Source organism: Sebastes umbrosus, chromosome 4 (assembly GCF_015220745.1).
Source record: "Sebastes umbrosus isolate fSebUmb1 chromosome 4, fSebUmb1.pri, whole genome shotgun sequence".
Taxonomy (NCBI): Eukaryota; Metazoa; Chordata; class Actinopteri; order Perciformes; family Sebastidae; genus Sebastes; species Sebastes umbrosus.
This window is the reverse complement of record NC_051272.1, coordinates 29,524,761-29,548,399: the sequence shown is the minus strand read 5'-3', so window position 1 is coordinate 29,548,399 and position 23,639 is coordinate 29,524,761. Positions and strand designations below refer to the sequence as shown.

Sequence of the window (23,639 nt, the reverse complement as noted above, 5' to 3'; positions counted from 1 at the left end):
GTATTGTGGTAACGTGCGGTTAAGCCAACCGTCACTCGCATTTTCGTGATCAAATCGGCCGACGCTACAACTGTAGAGCACCCATATACTGACATTTACTGTGTTAAATGCATTCCAACGGCCCCGATGGAGCTGACTATGGATGTATAAAGAGAATGAAGCTGACAGGAGAGCTAGTGACGCACTTGGCGAAGTTAGCGGAAGTACACACGTGTGACTACATCCGGTTTTCAAAATAAGATGTTAACAAAGGGAACTTTAACATTTTGCAATCAATCAACTTGAAATTGATTGGATTCTATTCACCAGAAGTATAAAACATTACATGTCCCTTATAAATTAAAAAGAAAATACCACTAATTTGTGAAGGAAACGTCTTTATTCTTTGATTTTTGGGTTGCTGGAAATTTTTGATGACTGATGTATTTGACTTCAGGACATCCCTGACTACATACATGCTGAAAATCAAATATTCTTACCGTATTAATTTAGATATTTTCCAAAGTAAAAATCCCTAGAAGTGTATGATTCAACTTTTTCCCATGGTTTAGTGTTACATAAGTTAACAATAAATCGTAATATCGAATCGCAATACTTCTAAATTGCACTACATCTCAAATTGGCACCCAAGTATCCTGATAGTACCATATCGGGAGAGAATCGTCTCAGCCCTTGTATGTATAAAGATAGGAGAAGGTCATATACCTCTGCTCTGTTTGGTCACTTGAAAAGCTGACCATTTAGTCCTCCTATGAAACACTATTATAAAATACCTTATACCCCCCTTTACAGACACACCACCAGTACCACATAAGAGCTTAGTCTTGCTATTTTAAGTGCCAGTGTTCCCCCTATTCAGTTTTCTGCAGTGCACTGCAACTTAGACAAGTGTACACTCATACACTTGGATGGCAATGACAGCATATTACAGGAAAACCTATTATGCATTTCTCTGACTACCCCCTTCTCTTCCCCCCCGTTTTTCTGACTTTCCTCTTGTTCTTTCTGTCCTCACTTTCTGTTGGCTCTTACGTTATCTTACTATCTTTAACTGTCCCTCTATCACTTTATTCTCTCTCTGCTGCCAGCAAGATCTTCCAGTGATTGGAGTCTAGAGAGAACGAAAGAAAGAGCCAATGCTAATAGTGTGTTTCCATCTGAGCACTTGAGTGTGTGCGAGCAATAGATATGAGAACATCAATCAAGAAAGTACAGGGGTTATGCCGACTTGTGTTTGGCCGTAACAACTGTACGCTCCATCCAAATTTGCAGCTAGTAAAAACAGAGCATGAGGACAGAAAGAGGGAGGGAGGGGTGCAGAGCAGGGAGAGTGAGATAAGAATAGGGATCAAGAATGGAGATAAGACAGAGACATGAGACTGGAACTGTGAGTAACTGTGCAATGAAAATTAATTCTCTCCCCACTTTCTATAGCAGCATCCTCCCCGTCTCCTCTCGGCTCTGTTTCTTCTCTGGTGGTTTCATCTGAGGTGCCAGTCAAAGTCCCAATACCCACAAAGCTCAACGTCACCTACCATCAATTATCTCTAAATTTATTTTGGATGCAACTCGACCCATTTAAATGAAGTATTAAGACCAGTGACCCGATCGGTCTTGTATTTAAATGAGCTCAGAGGTCCTATAGGGCGATGTTTCCCAAGTTTTATTTCTGGGCACCCACTTTTTAAAAATGACAAACCATCGTGACCCAATTCACGATAGGCCTTATCTATAAATCCTGAGGAGAGCAAATTTGTGTGCATATAAATGTTCATGACCGTTTTTACTGCCATTTCTGCATCACCTTATAAAACAGATAAACCGCCCATTTTGAACAGACAGATAAATCACAACTTCATTTCATGCATGTTTTATTGAAAACATGTACACAAGTTAAATACTTTATAGATGAGACCAAATAAATGCATTCATGCAGAGTTAAGGGGCTCTTGTTTTTTTCCTCTCATTAGTAAAACAAATAGAATGTACGTTAACCTTTCATATTAGGCCCTGTTCAGACCTGGTATTAACATGCGTCCTGAATGATTCGATCACAGCTCTAAGTACAGGTGTGAACGCACTCAAGACGCATTGAGGACGCAATGAGATCCGATCACTCAGACCACATTCAGAGGTGGTCTGGGCCACATATGGCCACATTCTTTTAGCATTGTGTACGCAAATGTGTCCTGGGCCACATTGAAGGACCGCCTACTTAACAGACATCCCGCTGGGATCCGCGGGGTCTCACTGTGCTCCTCATGTGAATAGACCGGTAGACGCGAGCGCTTGTCTGCTTCACAGCATGGAAACAGCACCCAGCACCCAGCAGGAGACAGACAACGTAATCTGCTGGATAGTGAACAAAGTGGAGCATTTAGCTGACAAATATTTCCCTCAGATGTTGATGGAACAAATGTCCGAAACCCCACATGGAGATTTAAGTGGCCAGACAATTGCTGACTGCTAGGACTAATAAAATGATGCTAGTAAAGATGATCATGTACTTTTCTCTTGTTTATTTCACCTGCAGACCTTCCCCGAAAGTACCCAACTCTTTGCAGGAATCTGTTGGAGGTTGTTGGCATAAGGCCTTGATTAGCCGTCCCATTGACATGGCAGATAGGACTAGAAACAACACTTTGAACACGTCATTGAGCTAAAGTGAGACTTTTACTGCAATATAAGTCAGAGGTCAAAAACATTTGGATTCCTTTGGATCTGTGATAATAAAGGCATGATAGAGGCATATTGAAAAGTTTCTTTTACAGTTTTTATCCTTTTTTTTCTGAGACACAGAGAGAGACAGAGGGAGAAGAAGAGAGAGAGAATTTGGCTTTGAAGCCATTGTGGTTGAAAAATAAGGGACTCCTTTGGGGTCGCCTACAAAGTCCTCGGTCAGCCTCTCTGGGCTGGATTTCAACTTTAAACTGAGCTGAGCTGCCCAGTTTTTTGGCCAACCACTGCTCCAGGCCGTGTGGACAAATTACCCATGTCACACCTGTTCATATTTCTGCTCTGTATCAGCACAGCGCAGCAGGTCTATACAGGGGAAATAAATGTGACAGCACTGAGAAAGGGGAAAGCAAACGCTGGCGCCTGTCGCATCAATCATCTGTCAGAGAGATTCAGTCGAGGTTTGTCTTTTTGTACGTGCCGGCGGGGAAAGTATGTGAACTTTGAAAAAAAGGTGTAAAAGAAGGCGTGAACGGGAGTATGTGATGGCATTTCAATTAAGGTATGTACAGAGCTGGATGTGCATATGCATGATTATGAAGTGGCTGAGGGGTTTAATTTGCATGTAATGGAAAAATGTCACAGCATGGCTTCACCAGATGTGGTAAAAACTCTTTCCTGTCATTCTTCATCCTTAACGTGCTTACAACTTAAAGCCGACTTTAGTCAAAGCCTGACCTTAACGTACTGTATGGGTAGGCAGGGAATAGCTTGTAGGAACACATGAAAACAGCTAGAGAGAAATGGTTCTGTCTCAGCGCTTGAAGTGGGCCAGTACCAGCATTTCTTAATTTTACTCCTTGGCGTACTGTGACTTTTTCTTACGTACCGGCACTTCTCACAAGCTGCCGGTACTCTTTTCTGCCCTCTCCATATGAGGTTCTCTGGGGGAGATTCATAATTGAAATTCATAACGGCACAGCGCCAGAGTTTTTGCACCGCACCTCCTAAGTTGTATGAACATAAAAACTATGTGGGGAGCACCTGGACGAGGGTGAAAATGAGGAAGCTGTAATTTACCAGTACAATGTTCACTTCCTTTTTGTAAAATAATTAATCAACTGATTGTTCATCATAACTTTTTTTAATTGTGAACAAATATAATTAATGAAACATAATATAAACTATTTCTGAAGGTGCTCTTTCAGGGCAAACATTTTCAGAAGAAGGGACAGCACGGTGGTGCAGTGGTTAGCCTCACAGCAAGAGGGTCGCAGGTTCAAGCCCGGCTTGGGGCCCTTTTGTGTGGAGTTTGCATGTTCTCCCCGTGTTAGTGTGGGTTTTCTGCAGGTTTTCTGGTTTCCACAGTGCAAAGACACGCAGGTTAGGTTAATTGTTGACTCTAAATTGCCCGTAGGTGTGAATCTGAGTGTGACTAGTTGTCTGTCTCTATGTGTCAGCCCTGTGATAGTCTGGCGACCTGTCCAGGGTGTACCCCGCCTTCGCCAAATGTCAGCTGGGATCGGCTCCAAAAATCTTGGGGGTAGACCCAAACCTAATATCTCCTAGTATCTTTTATTCACTGTAGAAATCCAGAATGTGTCTCTTTATCCTGCTGCATAATATGTATGAGCATCCTGACTGGGACACTGCTCCTAAAACCTGAATGATCCCCTACTATAGGCTACAAATAACACAGGAAAGCACTTTAACTATTAACACTAAACACACCACCTTAACCCCATAATGTTGCAGTGTGAATATTATTAGAGTATTATAGGCCTAGTATAGAAGATGCATAGCCCAACATAGCAATAACACCACAACTGATTATGACTGACACAGTATTAATATGCTTAAAGAAATAATGAATAACTAGGAATAAGTCGCAAGAGATTACTGATACCGGCCGATACACATGCCAACATGTCGATAAAGGGAGTACTGGCACTTTTTTTATTCCATTTCAAGCACTGTCCTGTCTGAATGTAACGGGTGACAGCAGCCACTCTTTTCTCCTTTAATTGTATTCTTTGTGCTTTGATTTCCTTATAGTATGTCTCCACGGGTGGCAGCACCAGAGAGGACAGTCTCTTTGCTCTGTCTGTCTTCTCGTTAGAGTTACCGATCCAGTGTCCCATCCTAGCTTGAATCGGGCCGAAAGCGCGACTGAATACGTGCTCAACCTACGTTTGATTTACCTCTTTACACAACCTCAAAGGCTCTCTTCGCTCTTTTCAGCCCCGTTGACTATTGTTTGCTGCGAGCCAGGTAAAGTCTAGAGAGGAGGCTCTCTGCCAACTCCACTCAACAACTGCTGACAGTCCGCCGAGTACGCTGAACAAAGACCCGCTGTGTCGACTTAACGGCAACCGTGAAGCGAGCGCAGAGAGGAGGCAGGCTGGAAATCAAAGACTAAAATGAAAGGTTTGCATTGTCAATATTTGGCAGGAACAGAGAGGAGTGTGCAAGGACACTCCTTTGACACATGAATGCAAAACCAGCTATCTACAACAGTGTCTCTGCACACACACACACACAGCTGACACCAGCGTGCTCTCTTCACCGAGTGTAACATCATTTTCATAAATTAGCAAGCTTGAGTAACACAACACAGGACACAAAAAAAGTTATTATCATAATAAGGTGCATAATAGCACCTCTTTGCATCAGTTGAAAACCATTACCTTGTAATTAAGAGGAAGAAAAGCAATTTACTCCCGCTTCACAGCACAGCATCCCTCTCTGCCTGTTCCTCTTGGCATCTTTTAGGATTGTTTTAATTATTTCCTGGCATACTGACTGTATGACTAAAGCCTCTCCCTGCCCCCACTCTCCGTCTCTGACTCTCTCTCTCTCCCTCTGTCTCCCACTCACTCTCTTCCCTCCTGTACCACGCATTTGGCATGCCTTTAGTCAGCTGCTAGGAATGAGAAACAAATCTAAACATCTGATTAGCCTGTAATCAGCCCCCTCACATCCCAGAGGGACAGATGAAAGAGAGGGAAGAAAATGGAGGAGACGGTATGACTCAGACCGTCTCGCTCCGCTGAGTGACGTTAAAATGAAAAACTCATATCCTTGAAACTTGCACCGAGACAGCCCCGTCTTCTGCTTTTAGATGATGCAACGCTGCCTCAAACGCGTAGCCCTGTACCATATTGGGTGGCAGCTCGGTAGAGTAGAGGTTTGAAGAAGTATGCAGAGTAAATGCAGTGACTTTACGCTGTTGGCAAATGCCAGTTTGATTCCATTTTTGACATCATTAAGCAAGCCAGCAGTGCATATATAGGACACAATGAAAACCAGTTCACATCCCTCCCTTCCAGCCAATTAGTACATTAACACATGGGTTAATTACATACATTTCTTTTCTGTATGCTGGAGAACTATTTCAAATTTCAAACTGTCATCTTTCTGACAGCTTTGCTATGACACTATTGATTTCTCTTATTGCCGCCTGTGCATTGCAAACAAAGACTAAACAGAGCTGAGCCATGGCAGATAGAAAAGCTGTTTGAACGTGGACGCCCAACAAACACAAAGCTTTCATCCGCTGTTCGACAAATGGTGTTAAAGGAAAGAAAGTAGAAGGAATAAGTGTTGGGGAAAATATATTTTGTTTTACAAATTTCTTCTAACAAAGATTTCTAGCACTATGTGCTACTACCTATAATCCAGTGTAAACTATCATGTAAAAAGCGCACACATGCCATCAAATCAAGGAAAAATTGTGATCATGCGTAGTTATTCCACACTTTGCCTACACACAAAATTTGTTGAGTTGTAAGAATGACCCAGTTACCGGGTCTGCAGTTTTTGGGCTCTTTTTGCAGGCTTAATTTTTAATGTGATGTGATGAGAAAAGGGAGAGAGAAGGAGGAGGGAGGGAGACAGACGGCAAACTTCTGGCCAAACAAAATGTTCTCTGCTGTTATGAGTAAGGCCAATTTGAACTTCGGGCTAACTTTTGGAATTAGTTAGCGCAAGTTCAGCAAGCGAATTATTGATTTCCTCTTTACTTTGCTCTCCTGTTTCATCCCCATTACCTTGTACTTTGTGCAGCATCCAGAATATTTAACTGGCCCAGAATATCTCGCTGGACACATTTGCAAGGCAGTCTCAGCCAATCAAATCTTCTTTAATGACAATCTACTTGTATTATTAACAACTTGTGACATTCAGTGTGTGAATTACTCTTCGTTGGCTCCTTCCCAAGATTATGTCCCTCCCCTGTGTGCTCTCTTTATCTCATGTCCTACCCCCTCTCCATCTCTCTCTTTCTCCTTCTGTTTGTTATCCGGCGCAGACAGGGACAATTTCAGGCAGATCTTAAGGTGATCACACCGTCTGACCTCTCACAGGTCAGCCTTTGTAGCATTCGACACCTCTCTCCTTCACACAGACTCTGTCATCCTCACGGTCTGTCTGTCCGTCTGTCTGTCTGTTCGTTGATCTGTCTCACTTTCTCTTTCCTTCCCTCGGCTCCTCAAAGCTACCTGCCAGTTTTCATGCCTGACATTCCAGTTCCCCATCCCTCTTCCTTTAAGTCCCATCCCTTTTAACTTGAATATGACCAGAGTGAGAAGTGCAAGTAGACAGGTAGCTGCTGAATAATACATGACCCAACTGTTTGAGATTCTGTCTATTTTCAAAAGCAAGGAGAAAGTAAGAAAATAAGTTAAAGGTATTTCAGAGGAGATGGAGATGGAGAAGTCGTAGTCGTAAGTCTGACGACCTCTGAGCGTTTGCTAAACGTATAGTAGAGTGCTTCGTGACAACATATACTATCAGAAAACATACTGGAAATGTTTTTATTTTTAATGCTATCGACGGATTTTTTCCTTCCAGACTTTCTATCCAACTGTTGTTCAAAGCATTCTGTTTCATCTGACTACAGCTTCTCCATGTGGAGCAGACTCTTTGGAAATGTCTGGTTTATTTCGACCTGTTGTCTGGTTTCAGAGGAGAAAAGCAGCAAATATTGACTCTGATCACTTGGAAGAAAAAAAACAAACACCACACACACTCACCCATTTAAAATGTTTTCAGCCGAGTTGTGTTCAAGCTCTGTTCGGTAAAAATTAGTATTGACCGAAGGTAAAGTATAAAATTTTAATGAAGGGTTCAAATGTAATCTTTAAAATGTAGTTTTAGGTCGAGAAAGTTAAATAAAGACAGTTTGAAGGAGATGTTTTCACATCAATATAAAATAGATATTAGAGAGAGATTTATGACCGATTTAACCGTCTAACACTAGCTCTAAGCAACTTCTAATACATCATTAAAACTACTGCCAATATTTTTTTAATCAAAGCAAATATTAACATAAAAATACAATCATTTATTTTCTAATCATTTGAAATGTGTTTTTATGCAAAAAGACAGACGGTATGTTTTGTAGTGTGTGCACTAAGAGAGTTTCAATCTAAATAAATAATTACATGTTTTCATCCTGTTAATGTCACAGTTAAGAAAGGCTTTGTTAAATTACCTTTTCTGAATTTGTTTTTACTAGGGCTGTCAATCGATTCAAATATTTAATCGTGATTAATCGCATGATTGTCCATAGTAAATCACAAATTGTAAATTAATCGAACATTTTTTATCAAAATATACCTTTAAGGGAGATTCGTCAGGTATTTAATACTCTTATCAACATAGGAGTGGGGAAATATGCTTGCTTTATGCAAATATATGTATATATTTATTATTGGAAAGCAATTAACAACACAAAACAATGACAAATATTGTCCAGAAACCCGTAGGGCCAGTGCTTTAAAATATTGACATCTATTCCTGTAAACAATCAAAGTAAGTCAACGTTGACTTTCAGTTTCACACGGGACACAAACAGCTGTCTCCTGGGTGAAAGTCCTCTGTTTGTCCATCCAACCCGACCTCCTCATTACGTGGACTTTGTCGCTCTTATACTACGTCATCTGACTTCCTCCTATGCTCCTGTCATATTTACTACAGCCACTACAGATTGACGGCGTCTTCTTGTATCCGTATCGGTGATCAACTATGTGAATAGATGATAACGGCCTTCTAGACCTACTAACAGGCCCGTTCTAACCCATATCTATGAGGCTGATAACCGCCGATAATGCCCATATAATCATCTGATATCATTTGAATCGGGTGACCAACACATTCTCACTCCGAACTCTCAAATACCGCTGCTTGGTCAGTGCCCCTCTGCATCAGAGACAGATGCACAGGGTACCCCTCTTTTGTTACTTTTGGACAGACCAGGGACGGCGTGTCAAGATAAGCTCGATAATTGCATCGTGTCCTTTCAAAATAAACTTCAGTTTTTACAGAAAGTTAAGTTTAGGCAACACAACCCCTTAGGTAGGGTTAGGGAAACTAAATTCACTGCCTAGCGACTCACGACACTGATGATACCAACGAGTCACGTGACTAAAGACTGACGTGACAAACTCTCACGTTAATAATACTACGTCACTTGCTCCGGCCGTTGAATAACGCCGCGGGTGGGTTTACATTGGAGTTAGTTGAAAGCCCAGTTTGTCACATACTGTTGCTAAAGGATGCGTCAGTTTCCGATGCCGATGGACACTTGGGAGAGAACGGGTTGGGGTGACACACTAGACAAGTATACAAATGGCCATGAGTGCAGTTACTTTCTGCTGAAAAGACAGTCTCCTTCTCCCATCAAGCATCAATTACTTCAGTGTAAATAGTTATTCGACAACCGATGAGAGTCCTGTCACTGGAAATGAGACCTAATTGAATTAGCCAAACTTTCTTAATGACACTTTAGATTATTTGCTCCCCTCTTCACAGCCTACTGGATTGGCACCGGAGCAGCCTGAAGAGTCAATTTCAAGATCGGATTTGAGCAAATATCAGGGTAAACTTTCTGACTAAACTTTCTTCCAGATTTCAGGGTACAAAACTACCCTGAAGTGCTGCATATTCCCTCAATGTCAAGCGCCCACGCATCAAGCCAAACACTTTTAGAGTCAGGGGTTTTTACCAGAGATACAGTTAACTTTTGTCAAAAGCAAGTCCAACTCTCTCCGTCTCCCATCAACGCTGTCTGTCGTTCCCTCTGTCTTGATGTGGCTTTCTTCTTCAGCGCTCTCATAAAACCATTCTGCTTGACTAAAGCCCTAAACCAGTCAAGAGGGCTAGAAAACTTCTTCAGCAGACAAAATCCCTCCATAGCCTAATAGTTTGGGCTAAATACTGAACAGGATTAAAACAACTCATGTTTGCTGTAATTATGTAACGTGTCCTTTCCCGAGAGAGAGGGAGAGTACGGTCTATTTAAGGTCAGTTTTGAGTCTGAGGAAAGGGAAATTGCTTTGTTGTTGTGTCTAATTATTCTTTTCACCACTGCGCCAAATAAGGTAAATTAAAAACAGAACTCCTTTTGCCCTGAGCACTGTTTTAATTAATTCTATTTAACATTTCAAAAAATATCTATTAATAGATGTATCATGGTATTCTTGTGAACTGTAGATGTTGTGTGAAACATTTCTTTTATCATTAAGATTTAATTACATCTCCTCCAGACAATCTTTTGCTTCACTTCATCAACTTTATGAAAGGAAAAAAAAAGACGGCTGATGAGATAACTGACGACTGGGAGACCATTAGGGGCTCATCAGCGTCTGGGCTACTTCAAAATGTTTGCGGTCAAAGATTTAATTTATTTATTTGCTGAAATGTTACTCCCTCCCAGGCAAATAACCTGTTTCTCAACAACATTAAGAAGAAAAAAAAAAAGTTAAAGGAAAGCTGTCTAATAACCTGGGTAATGAGATAGCCCCGATTAACCCTGCGTGGTTCTTCTTTGCTGAGGGCTAAAAACCAGGCTAATTAGAAACTTCACAGCACAGCCTGTTGCTATACGCTTTTGAATCATATTCCTGCCTTCTCCAACTTAAGAAGGAATCAATAATTGTTGCAATTTGAGTGATTTAACCTTCGATAAACGTTCGTGGAGGTAGTAAGTAAAGGACCGGTGTGTAACAATTAGGAGCTCTATTGGCAAAAAATGAAAAATGTATAATTTAGTGTACCTGAAAATAAGAATCGTTGTGTTTTCGTTACCTTAGGATGAGCTGTTTATATCTACATAGGGAGCAGGTCCCCTCCACGAGGTCGCCACGTCATGCCATGTTGCACCGCCATGTTTCTACAGAAGCCCAGAATGGCTTGTGCCGGAGTCGATAACGTTACTCGCTCCCGTCGTCACCGCTCTCTCTCTCTCTTGCTTCACCACTCACTTCCCTTGTACACACACACTGTAAGCACTGGCTCTGCTCCAAATGACCTACGCTACTCTTACAACAACTGGCTTTAGAGAGGGCCATTCACATTTTCGCGTCGGCCACCACCGTAGCTCTTCTACACGCTCCCGGCACACGGGAGAGGCTTCAGTTGATTCCAATCTAGACCTCACCGCTAGATACCGCCGGATCCTACACACTGCTCCTTTAAACCGAAACTCTAGTGATTAGTACCTCATTAGTTGGCGCAATTATGAACAAGGTGTCATAAAGACACCTTTGTTCCTGCACCTGCCCTCTAGATGTCCTCAGTGAGCTTCTTGCAGCTGCAGGTCTCCTGATTGCTGTGGTGATCAACACCTGCCTACACACCTGTCCTTCATCAGCTAATTAGAGTTTCAGTATGTACAAACGAAAGAAACTCAATCATTCTCACATTGAGATTTGTTCTTAGCATTCAATGCCACTAATGTTGGCTCTGCTCCATTTATCACTTCAATCAAAAATAAACTCAGCATACAGAAAAGTGAATGTTTTCCAGTTGTCTCAACTCCTTTACAGACTAAATAAGGCAATATATCTTGATTGTCCAGCGCTTCCGCGCGCTGTGCGTAGGGCACCAAGTGCCGGAGGTGGGCACAAAAAGCCTGGCCATAACACTGCCGTTTACCACTGAGGTGTCACGGACCTCGCGGTAAAGACAGCTCAACTTTGGAGCAATATGTACCCCCTTCCTCCATAAGCTAACAAGACATGTTTGGATTTATCATAATCTCAAAATTCATATGCTACCACTGTATTTCTACTATCTTAAAAACTGAACCCTGCTACGGCCTTCAAATGGCAGTAATGTTAATACCAGTCAGATGATCCCCCATCATTGTCAGAGGGTTAAAAGTAGGCCAAGTAAACCAAGAACTGAGTAGGAGAATAATTCCAATTTTAAAATGATGGTCAATGAGACTAATTCAAATATAAACTATGGTTCTATTTTTCTCTTTGAGATGGTTAAGAAATAGGCCTACCAGAAGGCTACAGTTTTTTTGTACTATTCAAACAAGACAATTTAATTTGACAGATTCATTGTGTTACTGTTACTGGTGCATTCTAGTCAGATTTCATTATTTGAAAAAATAAAAAATAAATAAATAAAAGAGTTGATCTTCAAAAAATCTTTTTCAAAAAAGGAGTCTTGAAAAAAATGAGGTGTCTCACAATCAAGGTCAATATGATAGCTAAAAGCAGGTTAAGAGGCTATATCAATCCTGTGTGCACAAAAATAACACTGTTTAAGAAACCTGGCAGGGAGCGCTTAGCGAGCACACAAAAAAAAAAGAGGTAGGGGGCACCAGCTAAAATCTTGCCTAAGGCACCAAATTGGTCAGGGCCGACTCTGTTTTTGTCTTCATCAGCAGGGTTAAAATATCAAGGAATGAATGTCAGTCACTTACTAAAACGTTCTCTGCAAATTTTCCCTAAAAATAAAGTCAGATTTTCAGAAATGTATCTTCAGTCAATTTATCTATTTATGTTTTCAACATCAAAATCCTTCTCTTTCCTCTTCCTGAAAAGCATTGAAATATTTTTGATACCTATCCTGAACTTGCTGGCGTACAAATGTTTTTCCAATCAAATATGATTGGGTGGCGACGAGCTAATCGTGCCAATCATATAAACTTGTATTTGATCCTCGTGCAGAGTAAAATCACAGGTGAAAGTGTGTGTTTGGATTTAGATGGGCAAAAACTTTATTTACTCGTCAAAACATTGTGCTTTATTAGTTTCTCTTGTCTTCCTTCTCCTGATCTAACAAATGTGGGTGAGGGAGGTAGGGAGGTGGCCAACTGTCCTCTACAGCTCCATATCACACCACCGTATTCACTAAGCCATGCCCTTCGAGCAATCCAATCCTTGATTTAAATCCCTCTTGTAGCTGTGTCCATTCCATACATTTGTAGTTCACTCGCATAACGTCAAATTACAGAAGATAAAGACACTCTAACTGTGACTTTAACTACCATTTCTTTTTAAACATCCCATCCTAACAGACCCCTTGATTTGTAGTGTATCTCAGAGTTTTCGTACATTTCCTTTTACTGAGTTTAATCAGCTCAGCTAGTGACGAGTGTCACATGATTTTTCCATAGAATACATGATGAACCAACAATTTGGCATTGACTAAAATGTCACCTGCAATTATGAATTAAGCTAAAGCAGCATGGTAAATATTTTGTTCCCCATTAATCCTGTCTGAATGGGGCCTGAGTCTGCTTTGGGTCGAACTGATTGGCACAGGTTGAAGGACAGTGATGGCCGCTGCAATTCCTATAAATCACAGGTGGACCCCAGGTTTACAATAGTTAAGTGCAAATAGGCCTAAGCTGCCATTTGGTGCATGTGCATGAATCTTGTTGTTAAAATATTAATGTAGTCCTCACAAATATACACATACAATCATGCACGTGTGTGTGCTGCATGGGCACTGTGTGCTACTGACTCTGACCAGAGAGTCACACCGATTGTGTTCCATGTCAAATGCATTTGACCTCCACATTCCAGGGGGCAGACACACACACACACACACACACACACACACACATGCACAGTTATACAGAGGCAGACAGGAGAGGAGATGTTTTTAGCCATTTCATTCTGTGCATGCTCTCTCTCCCTGTTTCCACCTCTCCAACTGTCTGTCTTTCACAATGTCCTCAACCTGTCTACAGGTCACAGTTATGACACTTCAAAGTCACTGTTACTGGCAAACTGTCAGAGGATGAAATGACAACAAACACAGAGGCCCAGGAAATAAATACAGAAATGTATGCCGAAGATGAGAGGAGCAGAACGGCGAGGATAAAGTTAGAGCGATGCAGATATACGACTTGGAAGATCAGTGAAAGAAGGTGTCATAAACACAGAGCCCTCTGCGGGCTATAGATAGATGAAATGTCACCAAAATCTTTGGAGAAGGCTTTTAAGTTATCAATATAGCTTAAAAATACAAAGATCAAAATTGTGTCGTGAAAAAAATATACACGGATGACAAACTAGTCAACGTCCTAACTGAACCTAACCTGAGTGAGTCATATAAGAATTCTTCTATGCTGTTGTTCAATGACAACATACCATTGAAACTTGACTCCTGCATCAGTCGGAAGTTTTTCCGTTAGAGTGCTACTCAGGAGCAGTGAGTGGAATGTGAATGGTAAATGGGTTACTGAAGACCAATAGCTGCTGAAGGACGAGCAGATAAGATGCAGTCAAGACTGAATGTAGAGCAAAGAAAAATAATATAAAAGTGTTTTCTATTTCATATTTGGTTGGGAGAAAACCTTTCACTCCTGGAGAGTCTGATGCACGGTAGCAGTGAAAAGGGAACTTTTACACCCTCGTCTCTACGTTTCTAATTTAAGTAACATGAATTCTCCCAGTGACATCAATTTTGAGCGAAGCTACGAGGTACTAATGATATAAGTTATGCTTGTAGCATGATTTCTATTGACAGCAATGTAACATATATCTATTATCCATGTATCTTCCATTTCTGTTTGCTTTTGATGATCCTGATGAGTGATCTAAAATAAAAGCCATAATAACTAGAGTGTTCATTCTTTTTGAAGCATTAATCAAAGGCTTCTGTCTTTCAAGCCATCACGTTACGTGCACAATGTAGCAGAACTATCAAAACGCCTTTGCACTCAATGTGCTCATAAAAATGGTCACTTCTCAAAAACTAGAAAATGTGCATAGTTCAAGTGTTAAGAAATATTTTGTTCATGTTTCTACATTAAGAAATCGTTTGGATCAATATATTTTGTGTGGATATTTAGTAGGGCTGTAAATTGATTAAAATATTTATTCGCGTGATTGTCCGTAGTCAATCACAATTAATTGCATGTGTTTTATCTGTTCAAAATGTACCTTAAAGGGAGATTTGTCAAGTATTTAATACTCTTATCAACATGGGAGTGGGCAAATATGCTTGCTTTATGCAAATATATGTATATATTTATTATTAGAAATCAATTACCAACACAAAACAATGACCAATATTATCCGGAAACCCTCACAGGTACTGCATTTAGCATAAGAAATATGCTCAAATCATAGCATGGCAAAATGCAGCCCAACAGGCAACAACAGCTGTCAGTGTGTCAGTGTGCTGATTTGACTATGACTTGTCATAAAGTGGGCATGTCTGTAAAGGGGAGACTCGTGGGAACCCATAGAACCCATTTTTATTCACATATCTTGAGGTTAGAGGTCAAGAGATCCCTTTGAAAATGGCCATGCCAGTTTTTCCTCACCAAAATTTAGTTCAAGTTTGGAGTGTTATTTAGCCTCCCTCATGGCAAGTTAGTATGACATGGCTGGTACCAGTGGATTCCTTAGTTTTTTTTATTTTGTTATACACCAGTATCTTCTCTTTAACTTTAAAACTGAGCCCACTACAACCTAAAAATCGCAAGTTGCGTTAATGCGTTAAAGAAATTAGTGGCGTTAGAATACATTTGTTATTATCACATTAACTTTAACAACACTAATATTTATTTAATGTACTTACTTTAGCTCATTTTTAGATAAAAGTTTTACATTTTATGAATCTTTTTTTTTTTTTTATTCTTTTAACAATTTCAATTCCTTTATCAATTTTTATGGTTTATTGACTTATATAACCTTTTAGTTTCGGTTGTACAGACTTTAGGAATAGGAAGCATTAGAAGATACTTCAAGAAATGATGACAATAAGCAAAAATAGCAATGTAGGCAGTGGCAGACCACTTCTATTTCAGAGTTCAAAGGGTTAAATCAATAAAGGCAAAGACGCCAAAATACAGATCAACCTCGGCCAATCACATGAAGCTGCTGGATGTAGATTTAAAGTTAGCTTAAAACAAAAACAGCCCTGTCATGTAAGTATTCAAGAAGCATCCTGGTACTACTGAGCATAATATGTCCTCAGAGACCAGACATTTTGAAATTTATACGGTCATGTGACCTGACTGGTGATCTCAGACCGCAACTTGTCAAAGCTTTATGGGCACAGGTCCTGACTCCTATACAACATCCAGCTGAACAACTCCACATCATGTAGCATTTGATGGTGACACGGTGACTACATTTTACAGCACATAAAGCAGCATCGATAATTTGAGCATTAAAGTCACAATGTGGTGAGTTTTATTTCCCCGGGTCATTATTATCCCCATGTGTTTACTTAACACTGTTTTTACATGATATATAACTCCGCGGGTGCAGAAAGAGAGCTATCTAAATTGAGTACAAATTAGGCCTGAAAGCCAATAAATGCAATGATGAGTTTTCCCATCTTGTAAAAAGAAGTGCAGCGCACGCTATGGGGCTCCCTCTGGCAGCAAGAGGAATCATTTTTATTGTAGCACATAGTGAAACTAATAGCCTTTCTGTTATGATGATGGTAATATTTGAGGGAAGGCTTTTTCTGTAACATAGTTAAAGTTAATGAGCGGCCCTGCTCTGTGACTTTTTCAGTTGACTGGGGTGAATGGTTTGACCTGAGCCAGTAAATTGCAGATCGCCCGGGCAGTATCTTTCATTTGTTTATACAACTCCGACAGATAAGGCAGCCTAACAGGCAAAGAAAACATTGGGGACGGAGTGGATGGAGGTGATGTGAATCAGATGAAAGGGATAAATATATGTGAAAGCTCACTGATATAAGAGAACTGTCCTTCTATGGAAGAAAAGTGCTTCTCAAAGAGTCCCATTAGCAAAGGACACTTGATTACGTTGCTAAACTGAACAGAGTGAAACTGAATAAACATCAGAATGCTCATTACTCACAATACCGAGCCGAGAGCTACAGCAGACGACATTCAATCGCACAACACAATCAAGCTCTCTCCCATGCTTCATATCTGCTCATTTTTTTTTACACACAAGACAAGCACAGTCTTGCGACTCTGGCCCTTTTCCACGTGATTTTACCCCAGGCTCCTTACCTGATGCTCTGTGTCTGTAATATATCCGGATCTGTGGCGTTGAGTGAGGCCACAAAGCTGCCCAAAGGAATGTTTTCCATCCAGGTGACTGTCAGGGGGTCGGGGAAGAAGACGGGGCCCTCGTTAATGTCCTCAACTGTGACATGGACCGTGGCCGTGGAGCTGGGGCCGTAGCCGACATCGGGAACCAGAGCATCCTCGTTCTCCACTTTGATGAGCAGCGCGTGGAACGCTGTGGCCTCGTAGTCCAGAGGCTGAAGGGGGGGAGGGAGAATGATTGTGAATGTAAGGGAAGGGTGATTATTGCAGCACATGAATGCAGCGGGCAGTTCGATATACTTTACCTTGATGACAGACAGCATTCCCTCATTATTGTCTGGGTTGGTTTGGATCTCAAAGCTCAGTGTGGGATCTCCGTTAATTATAGAGTAGATCGCCCTCCACGCCCCCGTGTCTGGGTCGTCCCTGTCGTCTACCGTCAGGTTGACCACCACACCCGTCGAGCCCTCGTACACTTGTGCCGCGAACTGTTAGAGTGGACAGACAGACATATCACCATTAGTGAGCAAGAAGAGCTGAGGATACAGAAATCTATAGACTATAACAGAACAAATAAGACTGGACAGAAAGGAGACAGGGAAGATGGTATAGACCAAGGGCTTTCAAAGTCCGAGACTGTGGGCTTCCCTTCAGACAAGGCTTGGAAAGCTTACTTACATAGTTTTGCTCTATTCCTGGAAGCCTATGGGATCATGATTATGTTATTTGATCCCATAGACTCTCAACAATTCAGACAAGAGCCTAATATTGCTGTTTGAAAAACAGTAAAATCCCCCTGTATCTCTGAACTCTCTCTTTAAAGAGGACCTATAATGCTTATTTTCAGGTGGATACTTGTATTTTAGGTTTCTACTAGAACATGTTTACAATGCTTTAATTAAAAAAAATTATTTATTTTTCTCATACCAGCTGTGGTCCAGCACCTCTTTTTACCCTCTGTCTGAAACGCTCTGTTTGAGCTCCTGACCTGTCCCCTCCAGAAAGTCTGCCCTGATTGGTCAGTTGGCCAACTCTGTTGTTATTGGTCAACCGAACCACAAACTCTTTGTAATCCGCTCCAGCTCCGCTCTAACTAGCTTTGTTTTAGGGCGTGCCAAACTAGCCGTTAGGCAGGTATTATGCAAATGTGTTACTCAGTGACATCACCACATTACAGTAGAAAATGCGGGACTTTGATCAAGGTGTTTCAGGCAGTTCAGGTGCAGTGATTCTGTGGGGGAGAATAACTCTCTTTGGTGTGAACTTTGGGCTTTGTAACTTTGCAGACTTTTTAAATGCACAAAAAACTATATCACACAAAAGCACAATAGGTCCTCATTAAACAAAAAACACACATTTAGGCTATTCTATGTGATCTTCTTTTGATAACTGTGTGGGCCTGCATGTACCGCAGGCCACACTGTTGTGGGTGTGTTTTGTTGCTCCTCTCTCTGGGGTCTCCCCCTCCCTTCTAACTTTCTTTTTTTTCAGGAGGAGCGTACCTGAAACGGGGCACTGATTAAGGGAGAAGAAAAGGGTGGACAGTCAGTGACATTCAGCCCTGCCAGCCAGCAGCACTGCTCGGGAGTCCGTCTCCACTGTTTCCTTTTTTTTTTGGTCTTTGATGGTTTTTCCCAGCATTTAGTTTGTTTTTCTACCAGAGATCCCTGGTAGTTTAGTCTTTCATGGTTTTGTTTCAGTTAACTACATTTTGAGTTAAGGGGGATGAGCTGGGTGTGACAGCCCTTTGTGTGGCTGGCCCAGCGACTTCTTCCCTTTTTGGTCATTTAACTAAGATCTCCAACCCCTTTGTTTGCTTAGTTACATTTTAACAGTTATGTTTTCCTGATTGTTAATAAATCAATTGTTTCCCTTTCACATAACTGTCTTGTGGCGTCCTTTCATATGCTTTGGTCTCTCCAGAGCCTTTGTGTATTTGAGAGGCTGTAACAATAACAAATGTAATATTTTTTGCACTTTTATTCACTGAGCCTCACCTGGAACAGTTTGGAGGCCCACCTCCCACTTTGAAAACCTCTGGCATAGATGAAGACTTCTATTAGGAGTGGATTTAGATAACTCTAAAGGTGTGTTCAAACGTCAATTTTACAGACAACACGACTGCATACTGAGTCGACAGAAAGAGTGGACGAGAGCAAGAATTAAGGCCTGAGTTGATAATGTTTTAAACTTGAGTGAAACATTCGTGCTCATTCCAAATCACCACATCTCTATTACGATTTACGATTGGGTCCCCATTTTGTTTGCATTTTGCACACACGTGAGCGATGTGATGCACATTGCTGCCGGTGGTTTCTTGTTATTCCGCTGGTGGCAGTAATGCACACAGAAGCGTAGAAATGCGACAAAGAAGAAGACTGCAAGCAAACTATGAACATAAACAATGCAGGATTTAAATAATTAAAATAAATTGGCCTTGCAAATTGGCCTTTATGAAGATGGAAATGCACTCAACATGTTTGATAGACCTCAGGGATACACACAATGCATTTCGTGAGAAACACCGAATGTAAACAGAGCTTTAATTTCTTTAAAAGAAATGTGCACCTTTAAGTCTTCTTCCTCTTTATATATTTTATTATCACCCTCATCATTAAAATAACTGATTTTAGGGAGGGAAGTGTAATGTAAAACGTCCTGCTTTTCTGTCCTTGTGTTCGTCCTTTCATTAAATTTCTGCTCGGTGATACGGTTGTAAAATGCCAGAGCTATTTTTACACTCAGAAGCTACAGCTGACAAAAAGGGGACGAAATTAAGAAATAAAGAAGTATGTAAAGAAATGTAAAAGTTAATAAACTTGCAGTGTCAATCACTCCCCACCTCTCTGCTCATTGTTGGCAGCAGGCCTCAATCCGATTCCGATCGATGCATTCTGCCAGCACGGCTCTCACTAAAGACTACATCCTGAACAGGGGTACCCTTGCAGAAGCTTCAGGCAGGCAGAAGCAATTCTGTGAATGTGTGTGTGTGTGTTTGTCAGGACCATTACAGTGTCAGAGCTTACAGTGTAATCTTTCAGACACAGAACACTCTGTTTAAGGATAGCGCTGGTCCAGCCTAGATTACTGCGTCTCCTGTCAGCCCACGGTATTGTTGTTTCACAGATTACCCTCTTACCGCCTTACACTGCCTGGCTCCATGCATTTATCTGAAGAGACACAAACATTGATTTCTTCTCTTTCCTTTCTTTTCTCCCTTTCTTATTCATCCAAAGCGTGTTTAAAAAAAAACTACATTGAACCATTCACAGTCATTTAGGGCACAGAGGATAAGAACACAATGTTCTTTAAAGAAGGAGGTTATGTTGGTCCCCACATGGGCATTGTGGGCCCTTTTGTCCTGCAAGCCTGCGGCCGTCTGGTACAAAAGCATCATGTGGAAATTAGAATGCTGTTGGAAACTTGAAAAAGCCAGCACAGTGCTCATTTTTTTAAACAAGTGGGACGTACTGGAATTTAAATTTAAACAGCAATTGCCTTAGCTTTAGCGAAGAACCCTGAAGCATTTTACCTACATGCCCCCACTGCACGTACTCAAAGACACTAGCACTGTGATCAGAGACGAACGCACGTCATTTCTATTGGACTTCAAACTGCGGAAGACTCACATGCAACATGTACAAGCCCTCTCTCTCTCTCTCCTTCCCTTACAAACACACCAATACAGCACACAGACAACGGCCGGTCAGATTGGGTTTAATCATGTGGGGCAGTCATGCGGTTGGAGGAAACGCTGTATTCTGTGTGATGTGGCCACTGGGCTCCTGCCCTGCCGCTGATAAGGCCCCAATTCCACCTGGAGCACAAAGCAACCAGTCACCTGAAAGACTAGAAGGAAATGACTAACTACGAGGCAGAGCTTCTAGCCTGAAATGACTTAAACACATTAAGAGAGAGAGAGGAGAGATGGCAAAAGAGGAAAAAAGGAAAAAGGTCTGACTTAAAGTTTGCTTTTATCCATGTGTGTGTACGTGTGTGTGTATGTGTGTGTGTGTGTGTGTGTGCGTGTGTGTGTGTGTGTGTGTGTGTGTTTGTGTTGGCTGTTTTCTATCTGCGACTCCCAGCCTCAGACAGAGAGCCAATTAAAGCCGTGGCCCTTGCTCGCTCCAAGTCTCAGAAAAAAGTGACCACATGACTAGGGCAATGCAGGCCAAGAGTCAAACAAACACACACACTGTAGCAGACTGTATATAAAGATGGACGACATGACAGCTCCCCAAAAGTGAAGCCAAAACATCTTTATCGCCCCCTGGTGGCTGGCTGCAGTATAGGTCATAAAGCCCGCCTCCTCCATGTTAACAGATGGGACATGGGCCAAACTAAAAAGTCAAAGTACACGTCTAATACATTTTTCCCAAAGATGGTTTCTGTCATTTTAGGTAGTTCTTATCATGCTGAAGTATGTTCAAGTGTTAATTTTTCTAATATGTTTGGTATTAATTAGTTATTTGATGCTATAAAAAGGGGGGTGAGACGTCATGATTGACAGCAGTGATTGACAGCGTCTCTGGGTGAAGTAGTCGAGCAGCCGGAGGCTTGGAAATTGTACGAGATGTAACTTTTTCTTCTCATAATCGTTACGAGTCTGTGTAATAGAACATGTGTCAGTTTGTGGAGTTGAGTTTTATAAATGTAGTTATAGAGATATTATGGTTAGTTGTTGTATCTTTCTAGCTTAACAGCTATTACTGTGGTGCTAATGTAGCAGCTAAGCGGCTCTCACGCTAGCAAGCTGCGGCCGTGTTTGGCTTGTTATTGGCTCAGGTGGGTGTAAATGGACTTGCATTTATATATAGCGCTTTTTTAGTCTTCCAACCACTCAATGCGCTTTACACTACATGTCAGCATTCACCCGTTCATACACACATTCATACACTGATGACAGAGGCTGCTAAGGTGCCAACTTTTCCCATCAGGATCTAATCTAAATACTCATTCACATCGATGGCTTCGGGAGCAATTTGGGGTTAAGTGTCTTGCTCAAGGACACATCGACATGTGACCGGAGCAGTCGGGGATCGAACCACCGACCTTCCGATTGGCGGTTAACAGCCGCCACGGGTGTGTGGGCGGGACCTCGTTACCGTGGCTGCAGACCCCCGATCACTACTGCGCAGAATCTGCCTCCAAATGAGGTCAGCATCTCAAGATGGCCACACCGTATCCGGGATATTGTGGCTTCACTTTTGGACAGTGGGAGGAAGTGGAGATGCGCTGTCCATCTATATATACAGTCTAATGAACACACAACAACACAAACACATTCATGCATGCACATTACTGTAAGATATACACTTGCACACAATCACATACAGTGCTGTAGTCAGACAGAGAAACAGACGGACGGACAGATAGAGTTGACACTTCAGACATTTAAGATTCCAGGGAGTAAAAACGACAGATTGGCATTGATTTTCTGTTTCCCATCTCCTTTTATGCCTGACTTTTTCAATAATCTGTCCCATAAATCTCCAAGGTAATGTCATGCTGCCAAAAGATAATTGGGTGATTTGAGGCACAACAACTTAAGGAGAAAAGATAAAGAAATGGATAATGTCACGTTTCAGTTGAGAGTTTCAGTGCTGCAATTTCTGATTGCGCTATTTATACCTCTGATTATGGTGGCTTTTGTTTGTTTGTCATTACAGTCTGTCACATGTCATGTGTGCTTTTCTTTATGAGACGCTGCTGTAAGGACCATGATGCTACAGATCGGTGTCCTGACCCCCTAATTGCTTTGTTCTTAAAAATAAATGCTTTATAAAGGCATTTTCTTGCTTTACGTATTATTAAGTCTGCATATTTTTTTATTTATTCACAAAAAATCCTGTACGTCACTGTTAACCAACACCATTATGCAATCCATGCTGCTGTTGTTTAGAAATCTCTATACACTTTTACTATGGTTCTAAGCATCCTTTGATTTGCATTAGTTCCTGTGCAATATAAACATCTATTAGTGCTTGAAATATGTCCATCAAAGTGATCATCAAGTATGCATAAATCTCTGTTATATTATTTTTATGAGGTAATGCAGTGGAAAATCTACACATAAACTGCATTACCATACAACACTGATTAAACATAGAGACCAACTGATGCAGACCTGATGTACACAGTAATGGATGACACAACTTCAGCGTGTCAAAAGTTTATGAATTGACTTTGATGCCATTTCGAACTGAAAAGAAACCAGCAGTGGTGTAATGTAACAAAGTAATAATACTTTGCTACAGTACTCAAGTATTATTTGGGAGTATCTGTACTTTACTTGAGTTTTTATATTTCTGTCAATTTTCACTTTTACTTCACTACATTTCCTAAATGAAACGTGCACTGTTACTGCGATACATTTCCCCTAAGCATCTTCATTACTCGTTACTATTGCAAGGAAGCAGGTTTGGTGAATCAGTGGTCTAAGTTTGCAAGTTTGATCATTCACATGATGGGCAAGTGAAAACAAAGTGCTCTCAAAGCTGTTGTTAAGTTTCAATTTCTGCTCAAGTCCAGACAGGCTACATGTCAGATTATGCTACTTGCGACTACGAGGGAAGGAAAAACTGGATTTTGCTCTTTAAATCCTTTAAGTTGTGGAGACTTTGTTTTTCTTCAAGTGTTATGTAGCCTCCATTTTTCCCTGCTGAGGTGATTT

General features: G+C 41.2%; 1 protein-coding gene across 1 annotated transcript in view; it reads right to left on the bottom strand.

Moving 5' to 3' along the window:
• Positions 1 to 23,639, bottom strand: part of cdh13 (cadherin 13, H-cadherin (heart)) — a 431,422-nt gene that overhangs the window by 50,464 nt on the left and 357,319 nt on the right. The window contains exons 10-11 of the mRNA XM_037766589.1: positions 17,272 to 17,454; positions 16,928 to 17,181 (exon numbers count right to left, since the gene is read on the bottom strand). Of these exons, the coding sequence (XP_037622517.1) occupies positions 16,928 to 17,181; positions 17,272 to 17,454 (437 nt within the window). The remainder of the gene's footprint in view (positions 1 to 16,927; positions 17,182 to 17,271; positions 17,455 to 23,639) is intronic.